General features: G+C 41.3%; 1 protein-coding gene across 2 annotated transcripts in view; it reads right to left on the reverse strand.

Moving 5' to 3' along the window:
* The window catches only part of cpz (carboxypeptidase Z), a 74,322-nt gene that overhangs the window by 29,233 nt on the left and 31,776 nt on the right, over nt 1-13,313 (reverse strand). For both annotated transcript variants that reach the window (XM_059964885.1, XM_059964883.1), the window contains exons 5-6: nt 11,994-12,190; nt 5,154-5,315 (exon numbers count right to left, since the gene is read on the reverse strand). In XM_059964885.1, coding sequence (XP_059820868.1) covers nt 5,154-5,315; nt 11,994-12,190 — 359 coding nt within the window. The remainder of the gene's footprint in view (nt 1-5,153; nt 5,316-11,993; nt 12,191-13,313) is intronic.

Consider the following 13,313-nt stretch of genomic DNA (forward strand, 5'->3'; position numbering starts at 1 on the left):
CTTTGACTGGACAAGAAACCACACTGAGACTCAGGCAGGAGATCTTCTGCCAGAGGTGAAAGCTAGTCACATAAAATTTGGGGGAGTACCTTTCCTGTTGTAGAGAGGAGGGAGATGCCTCTATAGGTTCCAGTCAGCTTTGTCACCCCTTTTGAAGAGTGTGACAATCAGGGCATCCTTGAGTTCAGCTGGAACCTTCTTGTCCCAGATCTTGACATGCAGGACACAAATATAATTTAAAAGTTCTGTGCCACCTTCCTTGAGGATTTGATTTTGAATTCCATCAGGCCCAGTGGGCTTGTTCCTCAATTTCTTGTAAGTTGTATGCACCTCTTTGAGGCTTGCTCATGTTCACCTTCATGGATCGTTGTGGGAGCTGGTTGTTGACTTCAATGTCAACGATGATGTTACAATTAAGTAGCTCCTTTAAGTGTTTCTTCCACTGAGAATTGATGACATCATTGTCCATTAGTAGCCTTCATCCATCTTTGGAATGAAGAGGGCTTAGGCCATGATGGCTTGGGCCATACATTACCTTGGTGGCAACAAAGAAACCCCTCATATCACCAGAGGCAGCAAGCTACTGTATTTCTAGTGCCTCCTCTTTTCTTTATTTCCTTTACTCCACGCTGGATTATGGCCTTTGCTGTGGAGTGGGCTTCTCTTTTAGCCTTGCAGTTGATGACCTTCTGCCAGGGACAGAACATTTTCCTTTTGTTGTTGACTTGCTCTTCTATTTCATTGTCACTTTCATCAAACCAGTCTTGTTTTGCCTGGTCTTGTATCCAATGAAGCTTTTATAAGTATCAAGGATGGTGGTCTTCAGTGTGGTCCAGTGTGCTTCAATGTCCTCCAGACACTGCTTTGTGATTCTTTCAGAAAGGGTGGTCTGAAAATGTTATAACTTCAGTTTGTCTTTTATGCTTTCAAAGTTGAACACGGGACAGCTCAGCTTCCTTTACACTCTACTCCTCCACATGATTTTGATGGTCATTTCTCAGTGAATTAGCTGATGGTCTGTCCAGCCATCATCAACACTGATTATGGTCCTTGTATTCTTTATGTCTCTACGATCCTTCCTCTGAACAACGACAAAATCTATAAGGTACCAAGTCCTTGAACGGGGAAAGTTTTGACCTTATTTCTCCTGTGGAACAGAGTGTAGGTGATGGTCAGGTCATGTTCGGCACACTTAGACATTAAGAGCACTCTGCTGGAGTTGATGTTGCCAACACCTTCCTTCCCAATTGTACTTTTCCAGGAGTTGCTGTCCCTGCCAACTCTAGCATTGAAGTTTCCAAGAAGAACAATCTTATCTTCCTTGAGAATATCTGACAGTGTGCAGTGCAGGCCAGTGTAGAGGTCTCCTTACCATCATCTGGTGAGTCTAGGTTTGGCACATAGGCACTCACAGCAGTGGCCATTTGGTTGTTGGTGAGCTGAAGGTGCATGGTCATGAGGCATTCACTGATGCTAACTGGCATTTCGGAGAGGTGACTGACAATGCTGTTTTTTATGGTGAATCCAATGCCATGGATTCTGGATTCATCTGCTGATGTCTCCTTCCAGAAAAAGGTGTATCCACCTTCTGCTCCTTCAATTGTCCTTCCTCAGCCAATCGCAGTTCAGAGGTCAATTTGGAATCTTCTCAGCTCTCTTGAGATGAAGGCAGTACATCTTTCAGGATGTCCGCTGGTTTCACTCTCTGTAAGTGCCAGTACATTCCAGGCTCCATAATTCACATGCTTTTGTTTCAGACCACAGTCTGCAGATCCCAGTGGACAGGGTAAGCCAGTCAGGAGTGAGGAGGCATAATATTTTTAGGGAAACTTTCATAGCCCCTTCCCCATGTGGGGTGAGCAAAGCGGGTCCTGAAAAGGGCTGCTCAGTCATGGGGGAAGCTGCCAAAAACTCCTATCTCCCTCAGTCCAAGAGCAAGACAACTGTATCTAACAACCACCAACTGTGTGCCAGGTTGTGGTTGGGAGCTCCCAGACTTCACTGTACTGCTCCTGTCACACTTCCTGATCACCACAGGACTTTTTCCAGGTTGGTAGATAGGATTACCAAATCAGAAGAGAATGCCTATCTGTCGGGTCTTTCAACCTGGGGAGACTGATGCAAGAGCAGCCACCACATAGTCCTTGACAGAGAAAGGGCCAAAATCCAATGGCATGGAGACCAAGACAACTGGGGGCCCTCTTCTGCTGCAGCCTTCCTCCACCTTCACAACAGTTGTGGTTCCTCATTGTTCCGAGATTCCAGAGACTCTGATTTGTCATCATCTTCCACCTACTCCGCCATTGAGGTCTTGATTGGACCACACTTCATCCGAATCCTTCCCTTTGACCTCACCGCCATGGGTGACCCTACCAGGAGCTTAGCATAGGGGGTCATCACTCTCAGATTCCCAGGATCACACCACAACACGGCGGTGGTCTCCCAGAGTGACAGAGTGGGAAGACCTTAGCTGAACAGGCAGTGGTACAGATAAGAAGAGGTAAGCCTTTTTTCTGTACAGAGCAGTCAGGATAGAATGCCCTTCCTGTCAGATGTGGGAATTCAGGATGCCTGTTGACCAGGTCAAGGAGATGGAGCTGGAGTTGGACATACTGGGGATCATTCAGGAGGCTGAAGGTATTATAGTGAGACCTTTGAAGAGGTGGTCACACCCAGAGTACAAGCTTTGGACAGTGGATGGATGACCACCAAGAGGGTTCAGTGAATTAATACGTCAGTGCAGGCTTTCCCAGTGGCTCTCCCCTTCAGCAAACTAGACCTCTTTGGATACTGCTGGGGGGTGGGGGGAGAATAACTCATCAGATCGTGACCGCAGCAGCCAGGCTAGTGGCTTTGTGGCTTGACATGAAGTCAGACAGAGTGGTAGTTATAGGGGATTTGATAGTGAGAGGGACAAAAGGAAGATTCTGTGGCTGCAACAGAGACACCAGGATGGCTCCTGCTTGCTGGGGTGCAGGATGTATCAGACTGGCTTCAGGATATCCTCAAAGGGAGGGCGAAGAGCCAGAGTTGTTGACACCAATGACATAGGCAGAAAAGGGGAAGAGGCCCTATGCTGTGAGTATGTTGAGTTAGGAAAGAAGCTGAAGAGAAGGAACTCCAAGGTAGTAATCTTCAGATTACTCCCAGCACTATGGGCTAGTGCAGGTAGGAATGGGGTGATGATGGCTGAGGAGATGGTGCAAGGAACTGGAGGGGATCCAATCTCCTGGCCAGGAGGATTGCTATTGTTACTTCAGACCAGTCACCTGGCCTGGTGACTGACCTTTAGTGGATGAACAGTTAGGGAACAGTAAATGTCAGGGAAAGTATTGAAAGGTAAATTCAAAATAACAGGTATGATGAGTTGGATAGATTGGGGTATGTATATTTTAATGCTAGGAGTATTATGGGTGGAGGTGATGAACTTAGAGCATGGATCAGAACATGGAACTGCAATGTTGTGACCATTATTGAAATTTGGTTGAGAGTGATGCAAAAATAGATGATTAATGTACCAGGTTTTCAAAGGAGGGGGAACGTTAAAGAGGGAGAGGGCTGGAGTAGCACTACTAATCGGGGCAATAGGGGAGACAAAATGAAGGTTCAGGTACTGAGTCCATTTGGGAAGAGCTCAGAATGGGAAGGATGGAATTGCACTGATGGGAGCATATACAGACTGCCCAATAGCCACTGCAACATTGAAGAACAGCTATGCAATTAGATTAAGGAAATCTGTAAACACAATAGGATTGTCGTCTTGGCGGATCAACTCTCCTAACATAAACTGGGACCTTCTTAGTACAAGGGGTTTAAATAGGGCAGACTTTTATTAAGTGAATCGAGGAGGGTTAATCAAATCAGTATGTTGACAGCCCAATGAAAAGCACTGTTCCATTATTGGGTAATGAGCCTGGCCTGGTGACTGACCTTTAGTGGATGAACAGTTAGGGAACAGTGACCAAAATGCTTTAACTCTCAGGACAGCTATTTTAAGGATAGGTATGGTTCTTGTGGAAAAGTTTTAAATTGGAGTAGGGAAAATTATGAGGGCATTAGGCAGGAACTAAAAAGAGTGAATTAGGAAGATCTTTTGTCTGGAAAATCCACATCAGACATGTGGATGGTGTTTAAAGATCAATTGCACAGGGTACAGGAAAGATGTGTTTCTGTTAGAAAGAAGGACGGGGATGGAAAGAACCTTGGATGTCCAGAGAGGTGATGAATTTAGTCAAGAAGAGAATGGAAAAGTATGCAAAGCTTCAGAAGTTAGGATCAAACGGAGCACATGAGGATTATAAAGAAGCCAAAAAGAACTAAGGAAGGGAATTAGGAAAGCTCGGAGGGGCCACTTCCTTGCCAAGTCCTTGGCAAGTAGGATTAAGGTGAATCCCAAGACATTCTATATTTACATCAAGAGCAAGAGGATAACGAGGGAGAGGGTAGGATCACTTAAGGATAAAGGGGGAACATTTGCTTGGATGCAGAGAATGTGAGTGAGGTACTTAGTGAGTACTTTACCAAGGAAAAGGACAGGGAGAACAGGGCTGAGTGTATAAATATAATAGGGCATTTAGAGATCAATGAGAAAGTGTTGAACTTCCTAATGAGTATTAAGGAAGATTAAGGTGGCTAATTTGCTGGTTGAGTTGGTGGCGAAGAAGGCAAATGTGATGCTAGCATTCATTTTGAGAGACTAGAATATAAGAGTAAGGATGTAATGCTGAGGCTTTATAGAGCACTGGCGAAGCCTCATGGAGAATTGCAAGCAGGTTTGGGCCCCTTATCTAATAAAGGACGTGATGACATTGGAGAGGGTTAAGAGGAGGTTCATAAAAGTGATTCTGGGATTGAAAGGCTTGTCATATGAAGAGCACTTGATGACTCTGGGCCTCTGCTCACTGGAATTCTGAAGAATGAGAGTTGACTTTATTGAAACCTATCAAACATTGAAGGGCCTTAAGAGAGTGGATGGAAATATCCTGTACAGTCTTAACAAGCAACTTGATAGCAGTGTATGAAAGCAGTAAGAGTGGAAACGTCAGGAAAAGGACAGTTGATTTTATCCAGTAAATGAAAATCCCATAACTTGTCATATATTACAGTATAGACTAAGCAAGTCTAATTTTTAACAATATGTTAACAGCTCATACCTTACCCTTCCAGTATGACCTTGGAATTGGTATGTGATCAACACGGCCTCCCCTTTTTCTTCTTTCTCGATAAAACTCTGTTGTTAAGTCTGGGAAGTTTCTGTTCAAGTCGATGCTTTGCATATTTGGCCGTCCAGTAATCCATCCATTGTACCCAGGCCCCTGTATTATTAGAAAAAATAAATAAATGTTTCCTTGGAATAGTGATAAGTGAGTTTCATCAATAGTACTTTTCACTGAACAATGTTATTCACTGAAGTGTTATTTTGATTGCTCTTTTTTCCCTCAATCCTTCATAAACTTCAGGTCATACGAAATACTAATCAAAGCCAAGCTAAATCCTACTCAACCATTACATAGTTCTCCTGCTTATCTTTTCTCCAGTCCTTAATTCTCTTGATTTAAATGTAAAATCCTCATTTGTGCCTTCATAAAAAAAATTCCTCTTCAACATCACCAGCAGCTACAGACCATTATATTTCTATAACATAAAAGAAAAACATGATTATTATTAATATTGAAAAGAAGATCATATGTTACGCATAATGGAATGCAAATCCTCTTCTAATAGTTCAATGCCTTTATCAGGGTTATTATTTTATTCTACAATGGTAAGTTCCATTAGCTCTAAAGACTCCCATTTATATTTTATTTTATTCCATTAAAGTCATTACTAAAATATCCCCCAATGATGCAAACTTCCAGTCTGCCCTTCATCTAAAAATAATTTATTCTTCCTAAGAAGTGCTTTATTGCCCAAGTCTTGAGACAGCATCTCTACATCATGAATAATTTTTATAGCTTCAAAATTGTGTGTCATTGTTTTATGCATTTTTGTGTTATCCATATAAAATTAAAAATAATGGTGTGAATAATGAATGGAGATAAAGAACATTGTATTTAAATAAGGCATGTCTTTCTCTGTCACACCAAACTTCCTTTAGGTCCTTTTAGATATTCACATGTCAGTGAAGATGTTGACTATATCAGCATTTTTAATACCATTGACTTCTTTTCAGAATGTCAGAATCAGAATCATGTGAGTCTAAAATATTTGCACAGTATTGTACTGTACACTACATCATGAAATTTGTTGTTTTGCAGCAGCAGTAGAATATATAAAAGGTACTATAAATTATATTGCAATATACAGTATATATATGTATGTGTGTATATAAATATATATAATGAAAATCACTTAAGAAGTGCAAAAACGGAGCAAAAATAAAAAGGTAGTGATCATAGATTACTTGTCTATTCAGAAACCTAATGACAGAAGGGAAGAAGCAGTTTCTAAAATATTGAGTGTGGGTCTACAGGCTCCTGTACCTCCACCTTGTTGGTAGTAATGAGAAGAGGGCATTTCCTGGGTGGTGAGGGTTCGTAATGATGGATGGTGCATTGTACAATGAGGCATTGTCTCAAAAGGTTGTTTCAAAGTATTTTACTGTTAATCTATTTTATTACACATCAGAGCTACACATCTTTATAATTTATTCTTAAGTAATTATTTTAACTCAAGTAATCTGGTAATTACTCTTTTTTATGCTCAGTCACTTCTGGATTGGTGATATATCATGCAGAAAATGAGAATAATGAGCCATAAACTAAATAGTGCAGAAATTACAGAGTGTGCAATGCAATACAGGACAAACACAATGATTAACAGATTTTCTTTGAAGTCTTGGAATAATATTTTGACATTTAATACAAAAATAGGCATTTCTGACCACTATTTTGATTTAATCACCAGTTCAGAGAAAAAGCTACTCCAGTATCAACGATTTATTTAAAATTGTTTTCAAGATCAGTGCTTTAATCTAGCTGCACTGCTAATACGCTTTTCCCTATAGTCTTCTCTTAATCATCAATGATGGCATGACCTTGTAGAAAATGTAAGCATTGCTGGCAAGTCTAGTATTTAACTGTCTGTTTGTTGTGTGCCATGGGCGATCATGGTCTTTCCATGACCATGATTGTTCTTGGCAAATGTTTCTACAGAAGTGGTTTGTCAGTGCCTTCTTCTGGGCAGTGTCTTTACAAGACAGGTGACCCCAGCCATTATCAATACTCTTCAGAGGTTGTATGCCTGACACCACGTCTTATGATATGCACCAACTGCTCATACAACCATCCATCACCTGCTCCCATGGTTTTACATGACCCTGATCACTGGGCTAGACAGGTGCTACACCTTGCCCAAGGGTGACCTGCAGGCTAGTAGAGGGAAGGAGCACCTTACACCCCCTTTGGTAGAGACATATCTCCACCCCACCACCCACAAGCATATAATATCCAACTTTAAATGCCCTTGATAGCATGGTGGTGAACAGCAGCCCTGCATACTCGCCATCAGAACTGCTTTTAAGGAGCAAGTTCCAGATTTTCGCCCAGCACCAAAAAGGAATGTCAATGTGCTTCCCAACTACTTGCAGGGTGGTTGCATTCCCATGCACTTGCTGTTCATGTCCTTCAAGGTCATTGATTTGGCAGATGCTGCTAAGCAATAGCTAGTGAATTATTACTGGACAATTTCTAGATGGTGACAACTGTAGCCATAATGCATCAGTGACGGTGTGCATAAACATTCATGAAAGTGAACAGAGATGGTAAGCCTCCTGAATATTGTAAGCATGATTTTCATTAAGTGAAGAGAGTCTTGTATTTGGTAGATATCTTTGTAAATCAGGAGGGGATCCACTTATTCCAGGATTAGCGGCCTCTGTCTGACCTGTTCTTAAATACACAGTGCATATTTGATTATCCAGTTAATTTTCTGGTCAGTGGTGACTCCAAGGATGGTAATGGTGAGGTACTAGTGGAGGGACACCAGAGGAAGGTGATGAGCATTGAAATTCAAGAGTAGATAGTTAAACACACTCTTGCTGAATATTGCAGAGTAACAAACACAAATTGCTGGAGAAACTCATCAGCTTAGGCATTACCTACAGAAAGGAATATCCAGTTGATGTTTCATGCCGAGATCTTTCATCGTCGCTCCCTCCTGGCATTTATCCTTGCCAACAGTATGGGTGCTATACCTGCCCATTCATCTCCTCTCTCACCATCATTTACAGCCCTAAACAACCTTTCACACTTCAGTATGGCCACACTTCACCTGCGAGTCCATTGGGGTTATCTACTGTATTTAATATGACCAGTGCGACCTCTTCTACATCAGCGAGACACAATTGGGGGATCACTTTGTTGAGGACCTTAGCTCTGTACACAACTGGCAGGATTTTCCAGTGGTCAACTATTTTAATTCCAATCCCCATTCCTTTTCGAAATGTCAGCCATGGCCTCCTGTACAGCAATGATGAGGCCACCCTCAGTTTGGAGGTGCAACTTATCATGTTCCTTCTGGGTGGCCTCCAACAAGACTACATGAATATCAATTTCTCTAACTTACAGTTATTTCTCCTCACCACCCCTTTTCTCTGTCACCATTTCAGCTTCCTGCTTACCCCTTCCCTTCTCTTCATTTGCCTATCACTTCACCTTAGTGCCCCTCCTCCTTCCCTTTATCCCATAACCCACTCTCCTGTCCTATCAGATTCCTTCTTCTTCACCTCGTTAAACATTTCTAACTAACACCTCTCAGATTCTCACTTCATAGCATCTATCTTCCACCTCACCTGGCTTCACTTATTACCTTCTATCTTGTCCACCTTCCCCTTCCTTCACCTTTTTATTCTGGCATCTTCCTTCTTCCTTTCCATCCCTGAAGAAGGGTCTCAGCCCAAAACATCAACAGTATATGCCTTTCCATAGATGGTGCCAAGACTTACTAGGTTCCTCCAGCACTTTGTGTGTGTTACTCTGGGTTTCCAGCATCTGCATAATCTCTTGTATTTATGATGTGCTGGATAGGTGGAGGCTCATGCAGAGATCATTGTCTCTTTTTTGCTTCCTGAGGAAGTGAAAGTGCTGGTGCACTTTCTTGGCCAGGATGTCAAAATTCAAAGTTCTAAATAAATTTATTATCAAAGTCTACATAGTTGGAGATTGAGGCAGGTGAGAGGCATTGCACTTCTGGAAATCAAAAGGGAAGGTACACAGATAATGTCAAGATTCTTAGCAGTTTTGGGAGGGATTTGGAGACTTTGGACGTGTTGCCTGGATTAGAGGGTTTTAGCTATAAGGAGAGAATTGTGTATTTCATCTTTCAATAATATTTGAGTAATCTGGTATATATTGTTTGTTTAAGCATTCTTTTTCATTGTAATAATTAATTACAGATTATGTGTAAAACATGTTAATTGCTTATGTCATCATGCTACTAATTGATATGTGCATGCCTTGCTTCAATTAAAGACAAATTCAGACCCATATTTTCGGACTCGCTTGAGTTTCTTTGAATTAATTTTATGTTTTTAAGAGAAAACAAAACAGACTGGTTGGAAAAATTAGAGTTGTTTTCTCTGGAGCAGTGAGGCTGAGGAGAGATCTAACAGTACTTTATGAAACTATGAGAGGCACAGATAAATGGAAATGCTGATGAATAAGCAGAAAAGAGGGGGATATGGATAATTGTGTAGGTAGGAAGCGATCAGTTTAGTTGTGCATTTAACTATTAGTTTAGTTCGTTCAGCACAACATTGTGAACCACACAACCACTGTTTCTGTGCTGTACTGTTCTATGTTCTAATGCCATCTTGCCATTGCTTATCTGCAGTCTTTGTTTTTCCTATACAGATACCTGCCAGCCTTACGATTCCTCTTACCAGCTGCACAACTTCACACTTCCCGACATTAAATTCTATTTGCCAAGTTGTGCCCACTCACTCAATTTATCTGTATCAGGTTACTGAGTCCAAAATGCCCATTAAAACATACTCTCCCACTTACTTTGTCTTATCAGCAAACTTGGTTTCCTCACCCGCTTGAATAACTGGAAATACTGAGCTTCCAGTCATGGCTCTGGTCATCCTGCAACCAGCTCTCTGTAAAAGCTGCTCTATCATACACCTACGTATGTTTCCATTTGTGCTGTTAACTTATGTACCTAGTCGCAAAAGCTATCTTCATTCAGATATGGAGCTTTAAGCTTTGAAAGTTTACACATTTGTACTTACTCCCAAGTTACTTTCTGCCATAGCACTTTGTGCTGAAGAGAGCTGGTCTATGCATATCAATACTCACCACCTTCTACAGATGCTCACAGGGGAACATCCTAACATGCTGTATCACGGAAAATACTCTGGTGTGCTCTACAACCGGTTGTTAAACTGCCCAATGCAACATAGGCACCAGCCGACCTGCCATCAAGGATATATATACAGAAAGATGCTGGAAGAAGACCAGCAATATCCAGGAGTCAACCCACCCTGCCTGTGGTCTGTTTGTCCTAGTCCCATCAGGGAAGAAGCTATTCAGCATCCATACCGGGGCCACTAAACTCAAAACCAAGTACTTCCCCAAGGAGTTAGACTGATCAACACCTCCACCAATCAACCCAGCCATCAACCTCACCACCACCACTAAATACACATCACCTCATGTACATACAATCTGTCTATGTATATAACAATTAATTTGTGCATAAGATTGCTTTTATATTTATAGTTACTGTTTTTATTTAATGCTGAAAGTAAATGAATTATCAAAGTACATATGCATCACCACATACAACTCTGAGATTAATTTTCCTTTGAGCATACTTTATGTCTTCCTTATGCTTTTTATGCTACATTGGATCTGGAGTAACAATCATTTCCTGAAGAATGGCAGTAAACAGTCTTAAACCTTGTACGTTGATTGGATCTTTACTTATGTTTGTGTTTATATATCTTATCTCAGTTTCTGTTCACACTGTACACCTCAGACTTTCAGTACAACTCTGTGTCTTGTCACTTGCAGAAGTTTTCTGATGACTCTGTGGTGGTTGGGTACATCAGAGATGGGCAGAAGTTCGAGTACAGAGGACAGCTGGACAAGCTTGTGGAGTGTGAGAGGAATCACTTGCTCCTGAATGTGACCAAAGCCAGGGAGATGATGATTGATTTTAGGAGGAGGAGGATGGTGATGTGTCCTATATACATTCTGGGAGAAGAAGTTGTTGTGGTGGAGGAGTACGAATACTTGGGTGTTCACCTTGTCAACAGACTTGACTGGAAAACCAGCACCAAGGCTGTTTACAAGAAGGAGATGAGCAAACTCTATTTTCTAAGGATTATGAGATTCTCCAAAGTGTGATCTTTCACCATCCTGTCACAGCAAATGCAATCTTCTTTTCAGCTTTAATTTGGGGAGCAGCATTGGTGCTGTTGATCAAAAAGACTAAATAAACTCACTGAAATGGCTGGATCTGTCCTTGGCTACAACCCAGACTCTTGAGTTACTGGTGGAGAGGAGGTCACTAACATACTGTTATCCTTTATGGATGATCAGGTACATCCTCTCCATGACCCACTGAATAAGCAGCAGAGCAACCTTTCAAACAGGCCCATTCAGCTCCACTGTCGCAACGATCGTTATAGAAAACCTTTCTTACCAAACGCAATAAGCATATACAACATTCATCTCTGCTGGACAGGAGAACACACATCATAGTACAATAGTCTCTGTTTTATTATTTTGTGCATTACTATTGCACATTGGTAAATTACTATTGTGTATATTACTATTCTATATTTTATTATTAGTTAATATTATTATATTTATTATTATTGATAAGTGTGTTTTTAAATGTTGCTGCCATAATGAAATAATTTCCCACTTGAGATCAATAAAGAATGTATTATTATTATATAATCCATTTATTGTGAGCAATTCCACAAGAAATCTGTTAGTACTTGTTACTAAGAGCAGAAAAAGTTGAAAAAAAGAAAGCAATACCTCTTCAGATGCTATTTCATAGCCGTCAGGATTCAAAGAAGGAAGAAGATGGATTCTGGTGGTATTGATCAAAGTCTGAATCCTTTGGTTTCCACTCAAGTACTCAGAGCACAAGTACTGTGCAAGGTAAATCAGAAGCTCTCTTCCCAATGCTTCATTGCCATGTATATTTGCAATGTATTTAAATTCTGGCTCAACTGAAAGGTAAAATGAGATTTATGGTTAGTGCACCATTTATAAACTTAGTTAGATTTCCTTTGTCAATGAAAGGGTTTCTTCGACCGAATTTCATAAGAGAAATGCACCATGGTACTGTAGTGGTTAGCGCAAAGCCATTACAGCTCGGGGTGTCAGTGCTTGTAGTTCAACCCTGGCATCCTCTATTAGGAGTCTCTGTATGTCCTTCCCATGGAATGCATGGGTTTCTCCGGTGCTCCAGGTTCCTCCCACGGCTGAAAAACATACTGGGTAGGTGAATTGGTCATGGTAAGTTGTCCTGTGATTAGGTTAAGGCTAAAATGGAGTAACTACTCCGCACGGTATCGCTAAAATAAAGTCTGGACTTCTGTTTGTACTAAAAGTCAAAGTAAAGTAAAATCACACTTGACATGATCCATTAGTTTCTAGCCTGGCGGGTTGATTCACTTTGTCCAAAGTGATCTAAATAATTGCATTTTATACAGAGCCTAAATTACCTCATGTAAATTTTCTCTTTAATCTCCCCATCCTGCTTGAGTATAATCAGAGTTTTAAAAAAGTACTGGATCCAGGTTCCAAAATATCACCTTCCAAGCTATTTAGTTATTATTTCCCTCAAGACTAGCCCTTGACAGCCTCACTCAAAACATGGGTGAAGGGTCAGGCCAGTGTTCAAATGTTGCGTAAGTTTAACTGAGTGATAGGGGAGTTGTGGCTCACAGCTAATGTAAATCAAAATAGATGTCCAACCTTGAAAACTTCATATGGTTCATATACCTGGAAGCAACAGAGCTCTCCTTGGCAGAGACTTGTTGGGTTTATTCACATCCAGCAGCTCCTCGGATCCTGCTGGAGCTCTGATCCCCTGCAAAGTCTTTCACAAACTGACTGCCCAGGACCCCTTTCATAAGTTCTTCACTGTAGCCTGCTGACTATACTTTCTACTCCACAGCCTCTTTGCTGTGAATACAAGTGGATACCAGACAGGAGTCATTTAACTGATGCACAACTTCAGCATTAGTGTTAACTCCTGGTGCTGGGCTCCAGACCCAAATGCTTGACTCTCAGGTCCAGTTTAGTAAAATCTATCAGTAAAAAAAAATGCTGTTGCCTCTTCTCAGG

This window comes from Hypanus sabinus, chromosome 3 (assembly GCF_030144855.1).
Source record: "Hypanus sabinus isolate sHypSab1 chromosome 3, sHypSab1.hap1, whole genome shotgun sequence".
Classification (NCBI taxonomy): Eukaryota; Metazoa; Chordata; class Chondrichthyes; order Myliobatiformes; family Dasyatidae; genus Hypanus; species Hypanus sabinus.